Source organism: Patiria miniata, unplaced genomic scaffold (assembly GCF_015706575.1).
Source record: "Patiria miniata isolate m_02_andy unplaced genomic scaffold, ASM1570657v1 HiC_scaffold_20, whole genome shotgun sequence".
NCBI classification, from domain to species: domain Eukaryota; kingdom Metazoa; phylum Echinodermata; class Asteroidea; order Valvatida; family Asterinidae; genus Patiria; species Patiria miniata.
Window position 1 is genome coordinate 15,955,720 of NW_024037059.1, and position 27,989 is coordinate 15,983,708.

Genomic DNA, 27,989 nt, shown 5'->3' on the forward strand with positions numbered 1-27,989 from the left:
TATCTGGATTATGAGAAAAGATCAAATTTTTGCACAATTTCAATAAAAATGCAAGGTTAAGCAGAACTTCTGAGAAAGATCAAATTTGTTGCTGAATTTCAATCAAAATGCAAGGCTAACCCCTTACTTTTCTTAATTTTAGAAAGATCAAAATTTGCAGAATTTCAGTAAAAATACAAGGTTTACACCTTACTAATCTGAATTTTGAGAAAAGATCAAATTTTGTAGAATTTCAATAAAAATGCAAGGTTAACCCCTTAGTCATCTGAATTTCTGAGAAATATTAATTTTTTGCAGAATTTCAATCAAAATTCAAGGTTAGACCCTTGTTTATCTGAAATTTTGGGAAAGATCAATATTTTGCAGAATTTCAATAAAAATGCGAGGCTAACTCCTTCTTAATCTGAATTTTGGAGAAAAGATCACATTTTGTAGAATTTCAATAAAACTACATGTATAAGGCTAACTCCTTACTTATCAGAATATTTGAGAAAAGATAAATTTTTGTAGAATTTCAATACAAATGCAAGGTTAACGCCTTGCTAATCTGAATTTTTGAGAAATATAATTTTTTGCATAATTTTAATTAAAAAAAAGGAAACATATATAGGGTTTGGCACAATGTGGGTTTTTTTTTGGGGGGGGACTAAGGAATTTGATGGGTTTAAACTCATCGTCAATGAAAAAGCCTCAAGGTATCATATTTTAAACTTCAAAACAAGGTTTATTCTGATCAATTAAACATTTGTTATCAAGTATCTTTTGTTTAATTTAATGCAAACCAGTTTTACTTACATTTTCAACTGTCAACGTTTTTAACCTCAACAACAAGTGCATGGTGCTTCTGTCGATTGTTTTCAACCTGATATTTTCATGGCAAACACGTTGGAATTTTTGGTCGTGAGCTATTTCGCATATTTAATATTGGCTGAACTAGGAGCTTCTTAAGTAAATTGATTCATTCAAATCCGTTTTCTATCTTTTATCAGAAAAATGAACCCTTAGAGTAGAAATATCAGTAAATTGTACAATACTTTTCATAGCAATCTGAGTGACAATGCATATCATGCCAATGTTTGTTCTATTATAAAACATTTTAAGATATGTATACCAATCCCCACCAAAACCAAAACTCATGATACATTAGGCCCTATACAAATGTATACATGTACTATCAATTCCAACATTATAATGGTTTAATATGTGAATATTTGGGATACATGTTTACCGTAGATTACACCTTTAACAAAAAGAAAACCAGTGTCTTGAGGAGAAAAGGTAGCATTTAGATATAACTCTGAAATCTAAAAATTAAATTAAGTGATGACTTTTTAGCATTGGATAATTTACGGGATTTTCAATAAGACAATGCAATAAAATCACACATTTCTAAGAAGCAGATAAAAGTTTCAACTTTAAATTAGGAGTGTCCTACTCCTGTATATTCCTGTGAAATAAGAACATTTAAATTTGGAAAACCAAACAGACTGCAGAGCTGCGTAAAAAAATAGGGTTTTTCCAGATTTGATTTGCTCGGGTCAAATTAAATAGAAATAGAATTTCTAGCAGAGCATAGACGCACTGACTATATATGAATAGAAAAACAATACATAATACCGTGTATACAAAAATGTGACCAAAATGTGACCCGACCCTTGCAGAAAAAGGAAGAAGAGGCTGCATGAGTTCATTGAAAGGTAAAAATTCAATTCATTTCAATTCACTTTATTTTCCACTTAATGTATACGATAAGATCGCCCCAGAGGTACAGGATGACGATAAAAACGCGCGTACCTCTAGAGGCGATACGATAAGATCGCCCCCAGAGGAATAGAATGGCGATAGAAACGCGCGTACCTCTAGGGGCTACCATAATTATAATAAGATCGCCCCCAGAGGTACAAAATTCCGATAGAAACGCGCGTACCTCTGGGGGCGATACGATAAGATCGCCCCAGAGGTATAGAATGGAGATAGAAACGCGCGTACCGCTAGATGCGACCATAATTTCAAAAAGATCGCCCCCAGAAGTACAGAATGGAGATAGAAACGCGCATACAATAAGATCGCCCCTAGAGGTACAGAATGACGATAGAAACGCGCGTACCTCTAGGGGCGACCATTATTACAATTAAGATCGTCCCCAGAGGTACAGAATGGAGATAGAAACGCGCGTACTGCTAGAGGCGACCATAATTACAATAAGATCGCCCCTAGAGGTACAGAAGGGAGATAGAAACGCGCGTACTGCTAGAGGCGACCATAATTACAATAAGATCGCCCCTAGAGGTACAGAAGGGAGATAGAAACGCGCGTACCGCTAGAGGCGACCATAATTACAATAAGATCGCCCCTAGAGATACAGAATGGCGATAGAAACGCGCGTACCGCTAGAGGCGACTATAAATACGATAAGATCGCCCCTAGAGATACAGAATGGCGATAGAAACGCGCGTACCTCTGGAGCGACCAAGAAACGCGCGTACCGCTAGAGGCGTCCATAATTACAATAAGATCGCCCCTAGAGATACAGAATGGCGATAGAAACGCGCGTACCGCTAGAGGCGACTATAAATACGATAAGATCGCCCCTAGAGGTACAGAATGGAGATAGAAACGCGCGTACCTCTGGGGCGACCATAAATAGATAATTTAAAAAAAGAAATAAAAAATCTCAATATTAAAAAACAAAAGAAATACAAAATCTCAATATTAAATCCAGGGATGACCTTTTCGCAGTGGATCGTGTAATTTGCTTTCCAATGAGACAACGCAACATATAAAAAAATAAGAAACAGATGACTGTGATGTATTGTATAATAGTTGTCTTTTGCTTGTTGTGTAGAGAGCCCTCTATATAGTGATTGGGTTCGTTTCTGGGTAATCCCGGGCCTGTCTTTTTATATACATGTTAATGTCTGTTTTATTGTTTGCCCGATAATGAAAAAAAAACCAAATAAATAAATAAAGAATTAAATAAAAAGTGTTTAACTCCGAATAAGAAGCGCCTGCTCCTACTAATAGGCATATGGGAAAAAAGAACATTTTTGGAAAACAAATAAACTGCAGAGCTAAAGAAAAATATTCTTAAAGAAAAACACAATTTATTTTTTAGCTAGGGCCAAATCTTTTAAAGTTAAATTCCAGCAGAGCACAGACACACTAACTTAACGGTGGTAAAAAAAACATACAGCATAATTATTATGGGTATATGTATAAAAAAATTTAAAAAAAAATTAAAAAGGAAGGAGATGCTATATAGGAGTTCATTAAATGGACGTTTCATGGTAGATAAGCCCCATTTGGATTCCTTCTGTTAACTGAGGATGGATCGTCAAATAAGATGGTGGAGGGGCTGTGGCTACGGCTTGCTGACCTGGTAGGATTCCATTTGGATACTCAGCTGTTGTCTCCATTGGCTGATTGGAACCAGTTGGCTGGTATCCAGCTCGCATACGATGCTTGTTGGAAGCTGGTCCCCATTCAGAACTTGGCCGTATGGCAAGCAGCATACCCTAGAAGTAAAATGTCAAGTTCAGTTCACAAGAAATTCTATTTGTATTTCCAAATCAGTGTTTGAACTCTGCATCGTCTCTCTATTGTTTTCAGGGGGAAACAGCCACGTCTGTAAATGGTTGTTAAGAATCCACAACATTAAGTTTTTGTAATATTTAAGAAGTTTTGAATTTTTGCATATCAACAAAGGCAACTGGTAGTAAAGATATCATCGATGTATGCATAGACAGGATTAGACTCCATTACGCAGGTGTCAGAAGATATGAGTAATGCATCTATCGATTGCCCCCCCCCCCCCCCATCCATCTCGGGCTGCCCCACCAACCAAAGATGTGGAAGACTGTCACTTTTGAAGTGACAACATCCCCACTACTGAGGCAACATTTCAGTGACAAACTCCACCATGCATGGGTGGGGTGCCCTTAACTGGCTGCCCAGCTGTCCATCTAGTGCATCAATGGTAAACACGTGTTTTGGGGTGACCCGGACATCTCCACCCTTGGGCTTAACAAATATGACCAATTAAACCCCGACATAACACGGCACGACAGTGGAGAGGGGGAGCAAAAGTGACTGACCTGAACAGTGAATCCTTTGGAGCTTCTGAGGAGATAAAAGACGGCATATCCAGGAATTGAGATGACACCAGCAATGACCATCAACCAACCCAGAGCCTCACCGCCAGGTGAGTAGACATAATCAGCATACTCCAGAGTTGTATATGTCACACAGAACGAGATGAAAATCAGCTGGGGAATAAAAAAAGACATAAACCAAGCTTTTCATATCAATCATGTATCATTTACACATTTGAACCAACTATATCTTGTTATCGTTCAAATTATGGACAAATCTGCTTTAAATGCCATGAGGTGTAAATGATGAAGGTGAAGGCGAAGGTAATTATCAGCATCAAGACTCCAACCGGTCTTAAACAGTAGGGTCTTTTAGTTTTTCAATAAATGGAAATTGTAATCTTAGAAAATCCTGCTATTAAAGACGAAAACATGGCTGCTCTGACTAACTATGAATAAACTAAGGGATAAGTGATGTAAAGCGCTTTGATCTTAAAAGTGCAATATAAGAACCCGTTATTGTTGTAATTGATCATTAAGCAATTACAGAAATGCAGGTACAATTGTTAATGAACAGAAAAATGAAGCAAATCATCACTGATCAGGAAGTGATCAGTAAGACTGATCCGAAAAACGAGGACAGTGTATACATAGTTGCAAAAAATTACTTACAAAAATGATGACCGGAGTAAGAAACATGAGACAGATCTTCCAGTATAATCCCATTCCTGATGGAACCATGACAGTCATGTCACGTACGAACCTGTTAAAACCTTCGGTGGGAACAACAACAAACATAACATTCAAATGGAACCTTCAATTGTGCTTCTGGAGAAAAGTGTGTGCACAAATTATCGACTGATTAATGACTAGAATACAAACCATAGACATAGCTGATGACGAGGCATTCAGTAAAAGCAATGATCAGAAGAGAGAATCCAGCACAGTATTCATCCATTAACGTCAACAGGTATATGCCACCCTAGGGAATGAAGACATACAGTCAGACATATAGTGATACACTACACAGCAGAACATCGTGTCAACATTACAGTGTAGTTTAGTGGAGGCTATCTGTAGTTGCACATCATATAAGTGTCTTTAAAAATATTGAAATTAGCGTAAACAAGACTAGTTTTTTTTATAACACTTTTGCCTACAATTGACTTACTCCAGTTGTCATAGGAAGTCCCAGCAGAAAGAAGACAAAGCAGAAGGAGAAAGTGATTGCTATCTTCCATCTGTAGATGTCTTTGAAGTAATACTTCAGCTCATCACAGAAGGCTGTGATGAGTGTCTCCATTGTAACAAACTGTGGCGTCAATAATAAACAAAACAAGATTATGGGTAAAATACATTTCCTGGATGTTCTCAAATGAACAATAAATAAAAACCACAATTACTTTAGATGTACATTGAAATGCTTATTATCCATGATTTTCATATGTAACAGCCAGATGTGTATTTGAAAGATTAATCACTATAGACAAGTACAAGGTTAAAACAGGTGATTATGGGGGGGGGGGGGTGTTATTGGTAAGCAACTTGAAAATGTGAGGACATACAACTAACTTATTGGTTTGTATAAAAGTTGCTAAATAGGACAGTGTAATGAATTACCTCACTGTCCAGACCCAGGGTGAATAACATGAAGAAGAATAGAATGGACCAGAACGGAGCGCCTGGCATTCTGGCTAAGGCCTCTGGGTAAGCAACAAAGGCAAGACCAGGACCTGTCATGGTATAAGGAAAGGTGACAATTAATGTTGTTTGGAATCAAAACAGAGGGCAATATTTTCCTGATATATTTGGTGGAGGTTAATTTCCTGGGTTGAATTAAAGGCGTCATTCTAAAGCAATTGGTGATGGATATTTATTCAAATACCAATATAGGCAAACAACAATTTCAAACTTCTCATGAAACTTCTCATGAAATATAATTGATAAAAAAAGATGTTATGAATAAAACAGGGATTTCAAGTTTGAGTGACACCTTGGTGAAAAATAAATGGATTTAAAAATAACTTGAAAATAGCAACTGTGGTCACACAAGACAAAAAAAGACAAGAGAATGACAAAGATCCCATTATGAGTAAAGTCTAAGACAAAATGACTTAGCGAAGAAAAGCATTTTTACTATACTTACCAGTATCAGCAACAACTTCAATTGGCAGACCGGAATCATGTGACATGAATCCGATCACTGAAAATATCACAAAACCTGCAAAGACGCTGGTGCCACAGTTGATGAGCGCAATGATGATGCCATCACTGAACAAGCAAATATCAAAGAAAAAATGTCCAAGTTACAATGTTCAATAGTGAACTGGTTAAAAGGAAAATTTCTAATAAAATACTGTAATGTTCTGCAATGAATTATAGGGACATGGTTTGGGATGTTAAAATTTGTTGTGACCATCGTTTCGATTTCAATTTAATCTCTGAGACAGAACCAGTAAAACATATCATACCGTTTGAAGTTGTTGTCAAATTTATTGTAGCTGGCAAGTGTGTGAAGACCTCCCCATGCTGGGCCAAGGGAATAGAAGATTTGAACAGCAGCATCCTTCCAGACCTGTCAGAAAGACAAAAACAAAGATTGTCAGATATAAGACAGGTAGATTTAAGACAGGTGGATGTGATTGGCTGTGGGATCTTTCCATTTATAAGATGATTTCTGCACATACCTTGGCATTCAGGATTTTGTTAAACTCTGGCTTGATGTAGAAAGTCACTCCTTTCAGAGATCCTGGCAGAGTTGCTCCACGGATCAGTAAAATGAAGAGAACCACGTAAGGGAAAGTAGCTGTGAAATACACGACCTGATTTTATAAAAGTAAGACTAGTTTAGTATTACCAACCGACATTCCGTTAATGATATATACAAGATAACTGTAAACAAATTCTTTGAAACTTCACTCTTTCGTCAAATATTTGCTCAACAATCAATTTTAATTTTGTTTGTAGTATCAATTAGCATTGTGTAAACATTCTCTCTTCCACACAAGTATTTTTTCAGCCTGAAATCACCTTGCCAGACGACTTGACACCTTTAATGATACACAAGAAGACAACAGTCCAGGCTAAGAGAAGACAAAGAGCCAACTGCCAGCGTACGGGACCCATATGCTCCAGACCGTCACTCCGTCCAAGACACTGGTAGCTGATAGGTAGGAAACACAGAAAAATAGTATTACATATGAGATGAACAATTATGGATATGGGCATATTCTACAAAGCTCGACAGATTCCAACAACTTGTCACTGAGAGCTTGTGAATTTAAGTCATTTTTTGCATGGATTTTATCTTTAGATTTTCACTGGATCTGTCCTTCATATCTCAAGTATATCTGCCTGGTCCTTCAAGAAAAATTATCAAAACATTCACATTAAGTCGTCACAAGTTGATGGTTCATCCGATCTTTTAACCTTCTCCTTCCAAACTATGTTTAGAAATGTGTCTGTTGGCTTCCCACATGGGTATAATGTAAGACATGCAAAACATCAAGACTTTTTCACACAATTTGGCTTACTCCCAATACTCGAGTGATGGCCGAGTTGATGTGTTGAGATATTCAGTCATATTTGTTCCATTAGCTTTACTGACTGTGCAGTTGGGTGTGTTCCATGTTCGGTTGCAATCACTCCATGGCAGAACGCTCGTGAAGGAGGAGAAGAAATAGAAGACCGTATATGTGATGACCACGTTGTAGTAGATAGCCACCATGGCAGATAAGATACACATGGAGTACCCTAACCCTATAAACATTAGGAACAAATCAATACAATTCAATTAACTGATATTTGATGAGCTGAATAATTTAATTTCTTTTAGAATGAGTCATTTTAATGTTAATGTTTGACCATAAAATATTATTTGATGCAGAATATAAACGACGAAACTCAAAATAAGAAACGTTTTTCTTGTCATGGAACAGTTTGCTTCAAATTGCCAACATTTCTTACAAATTGTTGTTCAATAATGTATTGCAAGGAATGAGAATCAAATTTCACCCATAGTGACCCATGCATGGTTATTATCTGTTGATAGACCAAAAAGTTTTATTCTCAGACAGTAAAATAAAAAAAATCTGCCTCAGTTATACCCATAACTGTTTGGGGTTTAATCAGTTCAGTAAACATAAGAAAATAGTTCAGTTCTTTGAATTGATGCATTAAACAATGCAGTTATGCACACACAGTCAAGAATGATGAGATTTCTGTTTGTGTTACGATATGTATGATGACGATATTCATGTTATGATAGCTTGGCGATGGTTCGATACTTTCTATGTACCTCCCAGATCATGTACATTTACTTATGTTCCTGAATTGTGTTCTTTATAATACGTTTATAAGCAGTAAAACTTCTAACCCTAACCCCCACTTGCTCTAGCTCTTCGATTAATACTACGCATATGCAGACACTTTTCGACCTTCGACCCTTGATGTGCTACGGCTGCTTTCAAAATCCCAAGGTGGTTCATAAAATAAGTGCAAATCGAAAGTGTTGCAAACGCATCACTCGTGGCGAAGGGTGATATTTAAAAAAAAAAAAAAAAAAAAAAAAAAACAGTGTATAATTGTGTTTTCTTTAAAAGATGATAAAAGCAGACTACTACAGAACTAACAGTGGTGAAGTCGATTCAACAACCGCTAAAAACTATGCCACGGGCATCTATAATAATTCTTTACAATTTCATTTCATGCTATTATTGTTATGGAAATCATGCGTGATGGTTCAGCTCCCATGTAGGTGAGCTTGTTTTGTTAAAGCCCTCCCACACGACACGGATGTACTTTATGAATTCCATGCACCTTATGCATGATTAATGATATGAAAATTCAATCAAAACAGGCATTGACATTATTTCCTCGCTTTTATGTTTAACCATGGCGGTCAAGGACTAAACGTCTTTTTCTGGATTCAGGCCTATATACTTGTACAGATTTTTCACTTGATTTTGGTAGGCTATGTAGGCAAATTTAGGTTTCCGAGATGAGCGCTTAATACAAAGTTTATACTACAAAGTCCTTGTCAGGTTTTTCCCATAGACCTAGAAAAAATCAAATAATTTTCCAAATGAAAAAGTTTTGGAATTGTACGAATACCTTTGAATAAGGGCGAGATGGTCCAGACGGAGATACAGCCTCTACTAGCGAACTGGCCAAAACCCAACTCCGTCACGAACATCGGTAGTCCGGCAGCGAATAACATGAAGACATACGGTACCAGGAAAGCACCTGCAAAGCATCAAAGATGGAGAAATTAATCACAAACGGCTTCACATTAATGTTGTGATAAAGATACAAACTCTCACCACCAATTGTTTTCAGAACCACTACTTTCAAACTAAAGCGATATTTTTCCATGGTGTATCTGCAAGTTAATGCAAAGCTTCAAATAACACTAATCGCAAAGATAGGGTGTTTAAAAGCATACAGGGTGAGTAAAAAACCGGAACCGAAACCCCCAAAATTAGATTTCATATTAAAAAAAAATGTATAGCACCAAAAATAATAATGACTGGAAAGCCAATTTCATAGGCTACTTTTAGATGAAAATAATTACTGAAATTGCCATATACGTTCAAAGAATATTACCATTTAAACACAATGGCTCTAAAACCTCTTTCGTCCAAAAAATGCGATTTCAAGAATCGTCGTCACAATTGTCTTCAAACATCACTAGCGATAAAAACCTCAGTTTAAAAGTAAAAAATATTCAACAAAGTCCTTTAGAAGGCCCGTCTTTTAAAAAAGTGGATTTTATAAATCATTTCGTTTGCCCACCAGGATTGATAATAAAGACATTGTGTACTACAGTTGTTGACAGCTGTTGAAACATCTATTCTATGTCTTTTTCTTTGTTGTTCCTAACAGTCAGAATACACAAGAAATTGGGGTTTTTTTGGACGAAAGAGGTTTTAGGGTCATTGCGTCTAAATGGTGATATTCTTTGAAAGGATTGAGCAATTTCAGTAATTTTTGCATCGAAAAGTAGCTTATGAAATTGGCTTTCCAGTCATTATTATTATTTTTGGTGCGATATATATTTTTTAATATGGAATATAATTTGGGGGTTTGGGTTCCGGGTTTTTTTTTACTCACCCTGTATAAATTAGTTTTTTGGCTTATCGAAAGTTCATTAAATAAAAAAATTTCAAATAATTCACAAAGGGAAACTAGGTGCATGATAATTATTTTAAAGATGAACAAAGTAATTGACTGGTTTATGGCTTCCGACTAGCGCCCTTGAACAAAGACATGACAAAATGGGGACCCGCCAACATATAAGGCTGGATAGGTAGTTGCACAGTTGCACTAGTTGCACAGGGACGGCAATCCGGAGGTCGCAGTTTCAAACCCCGCTCCAGTCAATTTCTTTATAATAAATTTTAAAAATTACTACCTGCTATGTTTACATAAGAAATTCTTACCTCCACCGTTGATATAACACAGGTAAGGAAACCTCCACACGTTACCCAAACCCACGGCATATCCAACAGACGACAGCATAAAGTCAAACTTGCCCCCCCATCCACCCCGCTCATCATCTTTTGAGGTATCTACTGGGTCCGAGTCCTGGGGAGGGGGTGGCGCATTAGAGGTGGTTGATGACTTCCTCAATGGGGAGAATTTTGTCATGTTAACGGCACGGCCTGTGATCTGATGTAAACAAGAATATTGCATACAAGGTATACAACTTAATTCGTTGACCACCCAAATAAACTTTACGTCTGCTTTGTGAGTGAGGCTTTGGCTTATACATGACATTGTATGTCTAACCGAGCTGCTATAATATGTGATAATCCACTTATATCTTGTATAGTTATACATCGTTTATGATGTAATAACTTGACCTATTCTGTCAGGCTTCATGCTGCAAAACTTATTAAAATGTGCACTATCCCACATGGTACACATCTTAATTGTACTCTTCGCCGAAAGCGTCAGAATTGCTAATACAATTTACATTTAAAACACATTGATATTAATTCATACATTAAAAGGGGGAAAATTAAAGGACAAGAACTGGATAGTAATGCTCTGATCGTCTTCCTGAAGACGATCAGAGCATACTGATCGGAACGTGGAGGGGGTAATTTTTGGATCTATGCTGTAGATTAATTCACAACAAACACTTTAATGTTATCACCATTCACCACCATTGATGTATTAAGCCATAACACCTACCGTGAAAAGTTTCTTGCGGATGCCATGGAGTTCCTCCTTTCCATCCTTGGTTGCCATGGTTCCACTCGCATCTGAAGTCTTTAAGAAGATTTGAAAAAAGTACTCCTATATTAAGTTTATGGTTCTTATAATATCTGCTCCCAAGCAGTAAACGTTGAAAAGCAACCAGCGGTTATACAGCAACGAGGGGTTCCCAAAAAAATACGGATCATGGATTGAATTATATACAAGCACAAGTTCAGGTTGAAAACTAAGCCACCGGTGTGCCAAACAAAAATGTCTTGCACCTTACCCGACTGAAAGTTGCTAACTGTTAGGTCATGTTGAACTGTTGTCGTGTTGGTCATGTTGAACTGTTGATGTATTCAAAAGCAGGACAATTAAGCCTGCTCGAAATCTGCTTCGATATTACAAATGAATAACTAAGTTAAGTATTATGTTAGATCATTAGATCTTACCTTGTAAGTCGACAGATGGTAAGTTGACAGATGGTATATGAAGGATAGTGTCGTTCTGTCGCTATATAGCAACCAATAACGAATACCTGTGTGCAGTCGGTGAGGTATACTGTAATTTTCCTACGTCTGAATCAGTCAGTATACCTCACCACAATAGCCTGAACTCATTCGTCCTTGAATAAATTGTATGGACCTTTGTCAGTGAACGCTACCTGAACTATTTTGAATAAGCCCGTCGTAAAGAACCAAGAACCAGGTATTCACATGCAAAATGTGGGCAAATAATAAACCAACTATACTTTGGTAGATGGTTTGTCGCTATTCTTACATGCCGTGTGCTTACGCATATCAAACTTTGAAAGCGCCTGTACAATTTGTAAAAGTGATGGTATTCAAACGCCACCCGGCTTTTCAAATAGGTCATTTGGAGGTCACCCCTCAATATCCATATAAAACACACCGATTCCAAGTCAATTGAGTTCATGGCTTCTGTTTAAATAAATTATGAAGGAAATTCGAAAAGAATTTTCACTGTTATATGCAGGGAATACATCTGTGTATTTTTTTAGGGGAGGGATTTTTGTATTTATCCTACTGGGTTTTTTTTATAAAAATTTCTTTTTCTCAAAATATTAAAAACAGGAAGACAACATTGCTTAGTAATTGTAAATGAACGCAACAAGTCAGATAGACATTTAATGCCACTTGATGGTTGTAAAAACTAGTTAGTGAATGACTAATTTTAAAAACAGTTAATCAAACATAAAGGAACATGCAAAGAAAACTAATGAGTGGGAACAAGTTAACCAGTGAACGCCCTGACATCATTTTCAGTAATGTCACAAATGAAGATCAAACGCAGTTTATTCGGGATTATGGGTACCTCAAGAAATGTTGGGTTCCCGGATGTGGTTGCTTGCGATTATGTCACACGCTGAAATCGTAAATGGCTGGCGTTCATTGGTGAAAACTTTTCCTGGGAATGTTCAATGAATCCATCAAACAGTTTTAGATTGTATTCTGAATTGTTAACAAGGTTGTGTTATATACGTTGTAAGTTAAAGCCCAAACATAAAGAAGTAGTAATCTGACGTTAATAATTAATGTGTGTGTATTAATTTGTAGTAGTAGTAGTATTATTACTAAACTTCAACTATTAAATTGATTTCAATTAATTGTGCACGATGAACTAAGTATCTTGCTATCTTATAATCTCAAAATCCAAACCTATATGCATGCATCTAATATGGGCCAAGCAAACATCATATCTTTTAGCCTTCTGAAAAATTACAAACATTTTCTAACATCTGAACTAAAGCACTACACGTTATTTATATAAACACATTAGATCAATTAAAATCATGAATATTTTGTCAAGATATTTACAAAGTGTCACGCTTTAGTCCTTACCTCTCAAATAAAAACAAATAGATGATTTACTTAGTCGATATAATCAAACAAAAGTTGACAGAAATAATTTGAAACGAAGCATGTTCTTTACAAATTGGTAAGTTAGTTTTGATTAAATTGGTCTCATATGCACTATTCGTCTCCAACGCATTCCAATCTCCATGATTCGGCATATTTCTGGATTCAGTTTGTAAATGTGACGTCATTTCAACTTACACTACACCAACTGAACACGGAGTAGAATAGGAAGTTTTTCACGAATCGGCCATATTGAAGTGAAAGCGATGTAAAATCTTAATTGTTTGAACGTGCGAATATAAAAATGAAAACAATGAAATAAAGTTAATTACAAACTAATACCAAGCACTCTGATTAATAATTTAAAATTTGTAACTAAACATACCCTAATGTTTTAAGCGACATTAAAAAAAGAAAAGTAAGGCTTGGAACGCATATAATTATAGTCTGGCACCATCCCATTCAAAAAATAGAATCCACTCATGGAACACCATCAAAGATGGCTTCCTCGTGAATACGGTCTATTGATCATGGCCGGCCAATGCTAGACCCCTGCTGCTAGACCCCCAGCAGAGCTGGACGTTTCAAAAAGAACAGCAGGTGGATCTCTTACGCAACAGCCACGTGATCACTGGCTGATTTGAATACAGACAATACAGAATAACCAGCTGATATATTTTCTCGCCTTTATTTGATACAAAAAATTCCGTAAAGTCTGGGAATGCACAGATCATTCCGTTGTATGTCTATTGTATCGACACAAAATTATAATTAAAGCAAAGTTGGCAGTTAAAAAAAAATAAAGTTACTTTGAATACGTCTGGTGCGACCATTAATCCTGGACTCTAAAAAGTGAGATTTCTCGTAATTTTCACGGAAAACTCAGCATGGCAGGGATATGTTTCCAAAATAAAATGAAACTGGTTTACCCCATTTTGGTTTTAATGCCCCCAAAAAGGACAGTCGGTCTCTGGTCAGACCAAAGTTCCGGAATTGGTGCGGAGACGCGGTTTTTTTTTCAAGCTTGGATTGTACAGACAAGGTGGGTACTATTTTGCTTTTTTGTGTCCTCATATACATTGGTGTCCTCCATCATTTGCCTTGGTGCTCTCCATCATTTGCTTTTGTGCCATTTACCCATTCCTTGGCATAAACTTTCGAGGACGTGCGGCAATAGAGATCGCTGTTACCGCGGAAAATTTGGGGGGGGGGAAATAAGATTGACGCGCATGATTAAAATCGACGCGCGCACTGACCAGAGACCGACTTTTTTATATTTTGGCCTAATACTGTTTTTTTTCCCCCAAAGACCACAAAGTGAATGCACAATCACGTTACATCATGGTATCCAATAAAATGCAACACATAACTAGACAGTTAAGAATAAGATACTGAATACCTGAATGTTCTATTTACTTTCTATTAAGAGTTAATATTATCTGTATTACCTTAATTTGAATATACTGTGCAACTTTCTATTGCACTTTTGTGAACAAAACCTTTTTATTCCGTTTAGGCCTAAGTCAAAATCAAATAATCGTTGACAGAATATCTTTATATATATATAGACATCGCATTTAAATATTGTTGAGATATACATGGTGCAACATATATCCATATCTACCCACATCTAGCAAAGTCACTCTCATGATACACCTTTTATGTCATGTAGTCAATGGTTACGCTTAACATGCATGTCTAACGGCAGTATAATACATCGACACAATATTACTGTTTGTGATATGTACATGTACATGTAATAACTACTTTACATTCACACAGCACATGATAATATGACAACATATTTGGGGTTTTTTATCTAACAGTTTCTGAATACCAGGCCGATCTTTAGGATTCTAATCATACCAGCGACAGATGAGAGAGAAAATTGACCTGCCCTCTGGCTATAGGAGTGAGATGCATGCTAATTCTTATTACAGGAAGATTTATTTACATTACGGGATTTGAACCATTGCTGCCAATGAATTATTGATCCACACTTCATAAAATCCCTCTTATTTACAACCTTCATAGCTCAAGAACGAATGTGAGTTTGACTAATGTTAATTTTCCTTCTTCGTTTGAAGATGTTGTGTTTCTGGCAGTATTCGATGACTCCTATGGCCAAGAAGTCCACGAACTCCAAGAATGTAATCAAGCTAGCGCCTACCATCAGGCCCATGTAGCCCCCAATGTCACCTGCAGGCCAGAGGTTAAAAATCAAATTAGTAAAACAAACTTGTCCTTGTTTACATTGGCTTTTGCTTCTCATCAAAGTATTTTAAAACAACAGTTCTCAGGCTGCTATCAGTGCTAGATTGGAGCTTATGAAAATGAATTCACGAGACTGTTAGGAAAAGGGACTCGAACCAAGAAAGTTTGAATTATCGCATGTTACAGGAAAATGTTACTACGGTGTTAGCTATAAAGGTGGTTCAGGAAATTATGGTTGAGCGGGGAAACGTTTCATATATACTCTGAAGTACAACTGACATTCTTTAATCGTTATAAGGGTCATCCAAATCATCATTTTTAACACTTTTAACTAGTGTACTAGGTTTGAATTATATAGCCTGTAGAAATGACTCTGTTAAATTGGGCGAACTCACTCAACAAATCAGTGAACGGATAGGCGGCAACCTGCCGGATTTCTTCGTAGTTCAGTTCCTCGAAAAATATAACCACATCGATTATATTTTTCCTGTAACACAGGTGGAAAATGGTATTGACATGAAATTTGTACATGTACCATCATAACGGAAATTCAATCTTACTTGGAAATTGTACTTTCACAATTGAAGCTTCCGTTTCCTCGACTAAGGGGTTAAAAATCACTTAGAAAAAATTAATTTACATTGCGTGAATATTAAATCCATTGTTAATATGTATATATACTTGTAATTATCTACAGTATAAGCCTGACTACACATGTATCATGCATTGCTTTCTATGTTAGGTCGGGACAAGGGCGAATCCACAATTTGTTTCTTCTAGATGCTCTGTGGTGCGATCTGAGGCAATTTCTGACCACTTTAATTAACCAATTGTTTGTTTAGGAAAAGATGGTGGTGTACGCAGTGCCTGCCTTTATTGCGAAGTCACCTCTGTTTCGGTTATGACTAATCTAGTTGACATTTGCAAACTATACTACCAAAAAAACCAGGTTGAAACACAAATCATTCAAGCAACAAAGGTTCTTTAAAGCGTAATTCGTCGATCGTACCACGATCTGACCTATCTGAATTGTTGACGAATTTTGGTTTTTAGCATATTCTGGTTATGCATGATGAAATCTTTATTTTCTGAAAATTTCAAATTCATATGTGGCCTAATTAGCTAATTAAGCTGATTCAGCTAGTTAAAAATGTTGACCTATCGCTACAAAATGCAAAATTATCATTTCACAAACTGACGCATCGAGATAGGTCACTTCGTGAAACGCGTAAACAACGCTGTCAGTTTTCCACGAAGTGACTTATAGAGTCTGATACCTGGACTTAATGTGGTCCCTATCACTTTCTTATGAAAATGAGTTACTATATAGGGGCCAGTATTTAGCGTTATCAGAAACAATGGCGGCGTACACATGTCGTTTGATGGCTGAACGAAACTAGCAAGTTTCAACAGAGTTTCTAATTCCGTAAACGTCTGTAAGTATATTCCTCCGGGTTTTGCAAAATGTTCGTGTTGGGTTTTGTCTGAATACATGTTTTGCAGAGACTCGTTTGTATGATAGCACAGCGCTAATTAGCCTATTGGCGTACTGTATAGTGTAGATGGTAGTGGGTAGTCATAATCAGTCAGAATAACACTTGAGTGGGGTTCGATTCCGAACTAATGCTTTTTAATGACATCTCGGTTGATATTTACGCTGATTCACTGACTGTCCTTTCGGGAAAATATTTATTAAATAAAAGGGCCAAACTAAGGTTCCTTTTTTAATATTATGATTCGTAATTGGTTTGGTTTGTTTGTGTTACAGAATGTGGATGTCTCAGTGGTTAATTGCAGCCAAAAGTTTATACAGAGCACCATTCGTCTATATAATTGCATGAAGTTTTGAAAACGCTTCGTTAAAAGGAAAGTGATCGATTCCTGGAGCATGAATGTAAGCAATTTTTTGAACATAAAGATTATTATTTAACCTTTCATACTTTTGCTGCTTAATATTTTGGTTTTATACTGCCCGGCTCAGATCAAAAAGAGCATTGCGTCTGTTCCTCGTTTTTATGTTTTGTGTTTCGTTTCTTTCTTTTTAAATATTGATTTAGTACTCCAGTCTTGCTACAATTCTAAAGTCAGTGCAGATAACAAAAAGAATATAAATGGGGTGAACTGCAAAAAAGTTAAATTCAGTTGCAATGATTTGTTTTAGTTAATATTGCAAAACATGTGAAAATCCAAAAAAGACACAGACTGCAAGGATAGTGACACCAGACATGAAACACATTCTAAATGATTTATCAATGATTCCCTTGTTAATAACAAACTGTAAATGTTTTATATTGATTTTCCATGTCGACTATATTAAAAGAAAAAAATCCAAATAAATGTTCATGTAGATTCAAAATTTAAATTTAATTAAAAAGTATTGATTACTGAATGTATGAACCACCTGCCACAGTAAGCCTCGGAATGTAACGGGAAAATGCTCAGCCTTAAAACAAATGGCGACTACTGATTGCCGATAAAATGTTGAGTGAATGTATTTCTATTCTTTTGTGTGTGCATTTCTCAAGATTTTCGATGTGTTGTGCTTGTAACTCCACAATCTTTGAACCAGGAATAATAGGTTTAATTAATGAGAAAGTACACTTTGAAAAATAACAAATAGAAAACAAAGATTTGAAGATTATGAGAGTGTACATGTACGCTTATCGTTCTGTTTCAGTGTAACTTGAACTTGTAAGTCGTTTTTGAACAAAATACCTGTTTTGTCCACGGATTTTATTTCCCGATTGTTTTACAGATAAGAATAGGAAAAAAAATGGAATAAAAGTACACCTTTACAATGAATTCGTTCAAGAATTATTACTAGGAGGTATACACAATGTATTCAACAAGTTTCTATGCACCCCGTACATGTATATGTTGGAATTCATTTTCTAATTTCCTTCACTATAACACTGTAGCGTTTTAATTTGTAAGAGCTAATAATCTCTAATAACAATAATATTAATATAAAAAACAACAGATTGCAGCGAACCTGCAAATGACTTAACGTGAAGAGGTCCGCACGCGCGCATGCGCATATGACATAAGTCACTATCAGCCACAGAGAAATCGAAATTGTTCGTTTCACGAAGTGACCTATCTGGATAGGTCGCCGTTCGCGCGCATGAAAAATGAAAATTAAATTTTCACGAAGTGACCTATCTAGATAGGTCGCCGTTCGCGAGCATGAAATATGAAAATGAAATTTTCACGAAGTGACTTATGGATTTGACGCCTATTATTCACCTGGTAATGATGAGTTTTTGCCTAAGAAAACAATTAAAAATCATAATTCAACTATCCAACTTTATTATATATAAAAACTGAGTCAATAAAATTAGTGTTCTGGGTGAAAGAATGGATGCAAAATAGGCCCAACTTCAAACGCGTTTTTCTCGAAATGGCAAAAACTGAGATTGGTCAGATCGTGGTACGATCGACGAATTTTTATTTTAAGCCATATAGGCCTGACTCGGATATTGAGTTAAAAACCAAACAAACAAACAAACCAAAGTGATATTCGCCATCTTGTGTTAGACTGTTGCAATATAACAAATGAGATGAGACACTTACTTGTATTCTAGCGCTCTTAGCTGTATTAAAGAAACAGTGTGGAGTTTTATGGAAATCTGGCATGTACAAGACCGTACATGTACAAGACCTTAAACAAGAACTAAGGATTTCTCGGGTATGGTGCTTTCCATACAAAAATCACTCACATTAACACTGAAGCAATGCATGTCATCTAGCTCTACACATGATGCAAAGAAACACTAAAGCATGGTGGGTATATGGCGAGCAGGAAAACAATGACTTTATACATGCAAATAATTACATGCAAATCAGTTTGAACAATTAATCTACATGTAATTAAATGTACAGAGCTCAGATTATTTTAAAGACAGCAGAAATATTTTTGATGATGACATTTGGAGTTTCCTGAATCAAAAAAAAAGTATTAATATCAAAATACGAAAGAAAAACAATATAATTTGAATATTACTTTCAGCTTAAGTGTCTCTTTGAACGAATTATGCATTGCTAAAGTGTATCAGTAGTCGGTCGAACTTGGCTCCTCATAACGTGAAAGTGTACGTTTTTCATCAAAGCATTACAAGTTGCAAGCGCCCATCACTGAAGGGATATTTGGGGTGGGGTTGACAGTTGTCCATCTATGGAGCTATTTAATCAGTCCTATATAGTCACAGCATAGAATACTTTTTTTTCTTGATTTGATATTTATGAATTAGCCTACTTACGCGCACTAGGGTGTAGGATTATGGTCTAAATGATATTGCACTGCATGGCACAAGCTGTGGTTTATATCATCGGACTTACAGAGCGCAACATGTGAAGGCAGTGTTAGAGACTATCATTTGAATTAGGACCGACAGATGTTATAGCCTAGGACCGATTGAATGAAGCCAAGTTCGACACTTAGAAAGCACCGTACCTGAGAAAGCTTTCGCTACTGTTAAAGGCATCTTGTAAGGCCTTAGTGATGTGTTCAGCTGGCCAGAAAACCTCCGAGATTCTGGGAGAAAATACTTCACGAAAACACGGTACACTGCAGTTACATCGAGCATCTAAGTCAGCAAAGAAGGCCCCTGCAATATCAAGTCACAACAAAGAGTCTGTATGATTGGCTCAATCTGTGGAGGGGCTTCATGTTTCTTAGTCTGGGACAACCAATAAAAATGTCCAATATATCTCGGAATAACAAATCACAGCAAATAGGTTGTATGATGTGACAGGGCTTTGTTCAATTCAATTCAATTTAAAAAAAAAAAATTTACCAACAGATAACGTTTGGAATTGTGTATCATGGATGGAGGTCTCCAAAAAAAAGCATGAGCTTGTCGAGTGGAGACCCACAAGAACTATTACAATTGCAAGGACAACAACATACGTTAAATAACAACATAAAAGTTAATCAGTAGAGCTGATACGAATTAAAATCATGATTATTAGTGTTACAACGGGAGATAATGCGTTGTTTATTAGTCTAGAATTTAACCAATAAAAATTTCCAACACATTCCAAAATAACAAATCCCAACAAACAGTCTGTATGATTGGCTCAATCTGTGACGAGGCTTTGTACGTATTAGTCTATGGGATGACCAATAGAAGTGTTCAACACTCAAGTCTATAGTTTGAAATCGTTCAATGTCTGGGTGCTTTGCGTCATTTTTTTCACAATTCAGAGGGCACCCTTTATGATAGTGGGTAATGCCTCCTTTCATTACATATATTCTGTAATATTTAATGTGATTCTCAGAACAAAATATCAGATCTTAGTAAGCAGAAAGACCAATTTCACCAGTCAATTAATGGTGCTCGTTTATGAGAGTTTGTTTGATCAGCCGCTGAACTGAAAGTAGTCATGAATGAAGGTAATATTGCGTTATTGACGCGTTGCCACGCGCAGTACAAGTTATCGTCATCACTCAACAATATATCATTCTTGTAAAATGAAAACTACGAGTTCTTATTGTCTCCATGGAGGAAATGAGATGGAACACCCCAGGTGTTGGCGGTTCCGTCATATAAAGATGAAATTTATTCCGGTTCAAGGTTCTGAAAAATATGCCAATATATTCGGACAGATATTGTGCTGTATTTGCACATTGTTTTTAAAACCAGGTAAATAATCAAACAAAATTCAACATAATCGGTAATTTGATATAGTGAAAACTTATTGTTTGCAAAATTGTTCACGATATTATTTTCAGAGGGGGGGGGGGGACGGGGGTTGTATACCCAAATTGCTTCGAATAACGAAGGTGGACATTAGTTTAAATTGCTAGAGTAGTATCGCTAGAATGAGGGTGGAGATAATTGTTGTTAGTTTGTCTGGGTGGGTTGGAGCGGGAGTCACGATAATATGAAAAGGATGAGACACAAAATTGGGGAGAAATTTAAATATAACAGGTTAAAAATTTGCAAACAATTGAAAGGGAAAACTCACACTTACGCATGGCTGGTTGAACACATTGTATTATCTCACCATAGGTACAAAATCTTAACTGACCCATGTCTGAAAGAAAATGCAGAAACAAGAATGCAAACATGTCTTTACAAATCGTATAAAAACTCCTTCAACATGATTTTACACATTTTATCATGAGCTCCGCCAATGTTAGTGTGTATAACCGGGTATAGAAAAAATATGAATATGTGTATGTGTAATTCTTAAGAAAGTTTGAAGAACATTTCTTCAGATTATCTATCTAACCTGGTCCGGCTGGTAGCTCACTTGTTCTGCAGCCGCAGTTGGCCAAAATGTACTCGGTCCTACATAACGCCTGACATGTTTCCACCGTGTACTTGAAGCCATGAATGTCTTCCGATACAACGCAGTGTGTGACATAGGGTGTCTCCTTGTTCACCAACTACACGCGGAAATACAAAGTAATAGAAAAAAAAGCTCAATGAAAAATGACAGAATAGAAGCCACTTTTTTAAATCAAATTTTAATGGTTGCGAAATCTGAACAGCGCACTCAACGTCTTGGAATTGTCATTAGCGCGATGATACACTTTCATGCATACATCGTTCTTTTCCTTGTCAAAAAAGGAAATCAATGAAAACACAAACAAATCAAAATGGGTTGAATAGTAATTGTCTTACCTGAGTAAATTTAAGAGTGACGAGTGTTTCAAATCCTGGTGAGATAGCAAATCCTAGCTGCTTCACGAAGGGAAACTCTCCTTGCTTATGAAGCATGACCTGAAATTACAGTCAAACAGGTTAATCAAAAAAAAAATTATGATAATAACACAATGAAATTGACGGTTGCGCCATGTAACAAACCTCTTTTGTGAGTTTAAGAGGTTCTTAAAAGAACCGGGGAAACTCACCGTTTCGGACAGTAAACTACGCTCGTCGTCAGGAGACATTAACAACAAAAAATTAAAAACAAAACGAATGGTGGCCTATGAAGGATACTGAGGTATGGCTGCTTTTTCAAAACTGAAATAAATTTGTGCGTAAATCTAAAATCGTTTTCGAAAAGTAAAGAAAAAGAAATCGTTAGTGGTTGCTAGGTTGGGAATCGAACCCTTGCCTATACATTTAAGTACATCATGGAAAACCTTTCAGCATGGACTGATGATCATTACCTTGAATCCAGCTCCCTTGCTGAAGCCATAGAAGTAATCATACTGCTCCAGATTCAATCGTAGATACAAGCCACTGTCATAACCAGTCTGTTGGACTTTCAGTGCATCCTCTGGATTCTTTGGATCATTAAAGGTGTAGCATATTCCAAAGTCAGTCAGAACCTGCGTGAAATTATCGGCTGTACAGTTAATGGTCGATCGCCAGCTACATTCAATCACCATGTCTTCCTTCTGGTGTGCCCCTTTAATCAAGTCGTCTGTGATATTCCAATCTTTCAAAGCTGTGAAGTTGATGGAGCTCTGACCATTACTTGGTCCGAAGACCTTAAAGGCGTCCAGCACGTCTTCATCAAAGGCTTTCTCGGAGTAAGATTTCCTGAGCAGGTTGTAGTTACAGATCGTCACGGCTGGGAAGGTGAGATCGTTCACGTATTTCACGGTCACGATGCTTGTCACGTTATAGTTGAAGTAACGAACTGTGTTGTCAACAACAACGAAGATGAGAACTCCCATGAAGAATAGTAAAACGATGGCCCATATAATTCTGTGGAGAAATCATAATGCATGTAATACCGTTTCTCAAACCTCTGTTTCACCTCCGTCTCGACTGCATTGCCAAAATGCATGTCTAAAGCCGGAAACAGCTGTAAAGCCGGGGTGTGATAAACGTTCCTACGGTAATTTATGATCTACATTTATAATAATAATTAAACGAAAAATATACCATTAGGGAGACATTCCAATAGACTTGTGCACACATTTTTTTGTGACTTTCCTGACCCCTTATACCCCAATTTTACCTTATCCTACCCCACGACGAATTTTGATATTTTTGCTAAGTGGACCACAAGCAATCGATCTGGCCTATTTGCAACATTAAAATTTTGTTTGTAAATAGGAGCTGAGGCATTAGGGAGACATTGAAATATTTCTCTAATTCCACATGTCTCCCAAATGGTAAAATTTACGATAGTAATTTACGGCAATAGCGCGCCGGTATCCGCCAAACATTACCCTCATGGCGCAATTTAATTAGAACAAATCAGAAAAAATCAAAACAATTAAATATAACCTGACTAAACAAAACTATTGTGGGCATTCGGGAACAAGTAGGTTTTCGTCAGGGCAACTTTAAATGCAGAAACCGATGAGAGACTACAAATAGCGAGAGGCTGTTTGGTTCAAAGATGAGAACCCGCGTGAGAAAAGGATTACTGCAGGTGAGGAGGACAGATCTTCACATCTGTCCTGAATTCTCCAATTTGAATATATATTATTCCACACTCCCTAAGGAGTTAGGGTTAATCAACAAAGGGGTTTTTTCAAAGGACTTCGAATCGGAAACAAACAATCTGAGCGGTTCAGATCTGACTCATGATTTTATTTTTTCAAGTTTCATCCGTCCGAAAAAAGTGCTGTGTAACTCCTTATAATAGCCTCTGACTAGTCATAATTTATCTGATGGATTATTCATCACATCAACCAAATTCAAGACGACAATTGAGATATTTTAACGCAGTGCACGTTTCTCTTTTGCTCATATCCTGCCGACAATATTACATTGTGTTAAAGTGTGAGTGAAACCATACTGAAACCTTTATTTTCAACCGGAGGTTTGCAATATTTGTGTATTTGTGTGTCGCGGTAATGGTGCATTGGCTTTCATTGTGGCAGTTGAGTTAATCTTAATAAAATTTCGTAACGCATGTTCGTCCAATTGGTCTTTCAATTTTTTTTTATTATCATTAGATTGAAATAGTTTCAATCAAACACACTTATATTATCTTGTAGACTTTTATTCGTAAACACCAATTGAACAGGCATTTGGCAATTTTGCATGATTCCATTTTTCATACTGCTGCAGACGGACTTTTCCGAGAGGAGTTAAAATATTAGTTTTGCTGAAACAAAATCAGCGAAGAGCGAAATGACACGTACCCTCAACAAATCTGATATATATGTCTCGGGCAGCAAAGTCTGAAAAGAAAAATGTTTGCAATAATATTGTTTCGATATAGTTAGGCCTGTGACATGATGAGAAAGTGACACAAATCGGCGCCTGCTGGTTATTATCGTCTTTGGTTTGTTGGTTCGTGCCCAGTCGATTGTTATCTCTTACCGGAAGAGGGCGCCAACGACGATGATTCCTAGCCAATCCAAACAGACATTATTCCTAATCGTACGAGATACGATCTCATTCTAGAAAAAAGGAGATAGCATCACGACGCGAGGAACTTAAAAAACGATGTTAGATTGGTAAATTTATCTTGGTTAAGAACGAGTAGTGGTACGGACGTGATTAAAGAATATTGACCATGTTGCTAAGATCAGTTTGTAATTAATGTAATTTTGTCACATGTTTAAGTCAAAATTGTGATAATATAAATGTGTATAGAACTCAAATTCTATAGACAGAAGATAATTTTATGGATAAAAATAACGATCATTAATTTAAGCATTTCATTAAGATTCACACCACTAACTTTACTCTCTTTCATACCGTCATGGTATATGTCAAATGTCCGATTCGGTGAAAGCCACTGATTCCCATGACAACTAATTCAATGAGGTTATGAATGCCCATTTCCATGCTATACATCGTCCCGTCAAATGAGTATATATACAGTGCTCTAGACTAGACCAAATCGCATTGTACTCAACCATTAACATCTTGATTCAATTCTAGGGCAAGATCAATTTTTAAGGTAAGCCCCTGTTTTCAGATGGATGATATTAGCATCTGCGCTTCTTTCAAGAAAAAAGGAGCACTTCCAATAATTGGTACTGGCTTCGACATTTGATTCCGTCTTATCCGATTTACTGTAATTTGATTAACGGTCGATATAAAAGGAAGGGCTAATAGCGCAACCTCGTTCCCTATTTACCTGCACCCATTTTAGAGCAGCAGATTAATGTAACTCTGTTTGAGAACGATAATGCGCAATTAATCAGGAGGTCTTTCTGTTTATTGTATGGAATTGTTGTCAACACTAAAAACAAGGGTTGATAAGTTTATGCAGGGAATTACCGTATGAGCAGAGTGGTAGATAGTGTAAACTGGTGTGATGATCGGCATTTGTGGATACATTTCTCATGTGGGACTTACAACCCACTTGGAAGTTTGAAGTTGACGGTCATTCAAATGCATGAGCAAAGCAGTAAATGGGAATTGTATGCAATGATAATGGTTCGTCTACAGATCACGGTGTTTATATTCAGCAATCTAAAATCGGATACAATGCGGTCGAGTCCCCTCCCCAAACAAATAAACAAAGAAACAAAAATCCCCCGACCCTACGCCTAAAAGACACGGCACTCCCACCGCGAACCGAAAATAAAAATTATTAATAAAGATATAAAACATGTCTAGAAACACTGATTGCGAAGCTGTAGATTTGTGTTGATGATATGTGAGAGAGACATATAAAAACCAATCAACGTGTTCATTCACGCAAGAAATCGCCTGCCCCGGTCGTTTTCTCACTTTGTAAAGTTCGACGTGTAGCCTAACCAGTTTATTGTGACGTCCATTTCCTATTAAAAAAATTATCCATTCGTTTCCATTCGTTTCATCATTTTCTGCAATGCTGTCAGTGTTTGCCTCCAATTATGGAAACAGAAAGGCACTGTGCATATTTCCGAGTAAACTGTGTCGGTAAAGGTTGGTTGTACAGCCACTCCAGTCTGTTTTCTCAGCTGATTGAGTCAGTTATACTTTACCAATCGAGAAGTCTGATTTGTCTGTCTAGTCCTCTTTCTTCGGCTCACACGATTTATTGATTAGACAAACAGACCATATGACAAAATCACTCACGCGATACGTAGAATATTAACACGCTTCAATTGAATAGCAAGTAGGAAATATACAACAAAGGAGCTCAGTGTTCTCTGTATAATTATGTTTCACTCAGTCAATAAAGTCAATAAAATTCACCTGATCAGTCGCTCCAATTGCGATATTATAAAATTCCTTTTATTTAGAAAGAGCAGCTAGCAGGCAACTAATTCGCAAATTGAAACTGAGGAATTATAATGATTTTGTCATATTTTCACATTATGTCATTCCCATCAATATGCATGATTAAAAAAAAAGACCGATAAAATAGAGGTATAACGATTCCGCAAAGACCTTAATAAGCCAGGCCCTGTTATCGCATAAAACGTACTTTAGAAGGCATTTTGCGACGCATAACAAAACACTTTGACAGCTGTTGAACAGGCAACCTTGAATTAAAAACACAAAATTCATTATTTTAATCGCACGACAGTTGTAGACCTTCGGTATCAGACAGAATTACTGGTTTCGAAAGAACACCTTGAAAAAATCTGTTTAGTTACTTTCAGCAATTTTGTGCCCGAAATCAAAATGAATATCCGCCATTGAAATCCGCGGGTCGGTAATATTAAGAGATGTGACACGTCATTCACGTTCACTTGTTGACAAACTCCTTATCTGACATCGACAAGCAATTTCAGACACTTCAACCTGTGTCGCGTGCTCCAAACCACTTGAAAACATGGGGGATCTCAATGCCCTCGAACGGGAACGCGCTTCAGCAAATCTGTACATTCAATGTTGTACAATGTATTTCAATGCAATGCCTTAAAGTAATTAAACTTAATACCAATTGATAACAATGTTTTTCCAAAAAAGAAGAAGACAATTTTACTCACGAGTGACTTTTAAAATTACAGGATCTTCTCTACAAAACACAAAAAAATTGATAATGAGAAAACTTCATTTCCAATGAATTAAAATCTGGCGAATAAATGTTAAGACTCGTACTCACAGGCTTGAGAAAAACCACTGCTTTTTTTAAGAGCTTGCAAAGGTCAGTCGACATATTAAACCAATGTAAAGTAAGGAAAGCTATATCATGATGAATGTGAAGATCTTACCTTCTGACAAGACTGTAGTTAGAGTGAGTAATGTAACGCATTCCATGCAACGTGGTCACAGTACCAAAGTCCTTCCATTTACGCTGGCTGAAAATCTGTCGGCAGTTATCTGCGTTGCTACGATCGCAATCAGTCTGCGTATGCACGGATCGTCTGCGACCATCGACATCTCCTTCCTCGTGTTTCCATCCTCTCATCCTCACCGAGTCAGTAGACGTTGATTCGTCGATTGTCTTGAGACTCTTTTCAACAGTCCACACATCCATAATGATGTTAATCTGAATGTCGAGTCGAAACGAATGGCCGTGGTTCGAATCTCAACCAAGACGCAAGAAGGTTTGATTCACTACGACGCTTAGAGACTGACTACATATAATTTTGATTCAACGTTATAGCTAAGACATAGCCTCGATGACTTGTGGTGATAGTTCCCTCCAATTTTCCAGGCAAGACAAGAGCCTTGCAATCTTATAAACGACGGTGGAGATACATCTGAGGTGAATTTGCAAGCTTCAAGATTAGTTGATGAGAACTACCTACCTCCTTTCCTCCCTCTGCACTCACCAAACGAGTTATCTG

The 27,989-nt window shown here is 36.9% G+C and overlaps 2 protein-coding genes across 2 annotated transcripts; both read right to left on the minus strand.

The window, feature by feature from the left end:
* Positions 1 to 770: 770 nt before the first annotated feature.
* Positions 771 to 11,920, minus strand: LOC119727576 (sodium- and chloride-dependent glycine transporter 1-like). The gene is made up of 15 exons (XM_038199509.1): positions 11,747 to 11,920; positions 11,289 to 11,366; positions 10,532 to 10,760; positions 9,204 to 9,335; positions 7,625 to 7,850; positions 7,122 to 7,254; positions 6,779 to 6,913; positions 6,563 to 6,666; positions 6,238 to 6,362; positions 5,712 to 5,824; positions 5,263 to 5,403; positions 4,974 to 5,073; positions 4,764 to 4,864; positions 4,095 to 4,265; positions 771 to 3,515 (listed from the first exon to the last, which is right to left on the minus strand). The coding sequence occupies exons 2-15, from the start codon at positions 11,343 to 11,345 to the stop codon at positions 3,270 to 3,272; spliced, it is 2,013 nt and encodes a 670-aa protein (XP_038055437.1). The 5' UTR covers positions 11,346 to 11,366; positions 11,747 to 11,920; the 3' UTR covers positions 771 to 3,269.
* A 2,358-nt stretch (positions 11,921 to 14,278) lies between these two features.
* On the minus strand, positions 14,279 to 27,951 carry LOC119727577 (acid-sensing ion channel 1-like). Its single transcript, XM_038199510.1, has 8 exons — positions 27,411 to 27,951; positions 22,512 to 23,055; positions 22,021 to 22,119; positions 21,626 to 21,782; positions 21,359 to 21,427; positions 19,842 to 19,995; positions 15,784 to 15,875; positions 14,279 to 15,373 (listed from the first exon to the last, which is right to left on the minus strand). The coding sequence occupies exons 1-8, from the start codon at positions 27,674 to 27,676 to the stop codon at positions 15,210 to 15,212; spliced, it is 1,545 nt and encodes a 514-aa protein (XP_038055438.1). The 5' UTR covers positions 27,677 to 27,951; the 3' UTR covers positions 14,279 to 15,209.
* Positions 27,952 to 27,989: the final 38 nt, after the last annotated feature.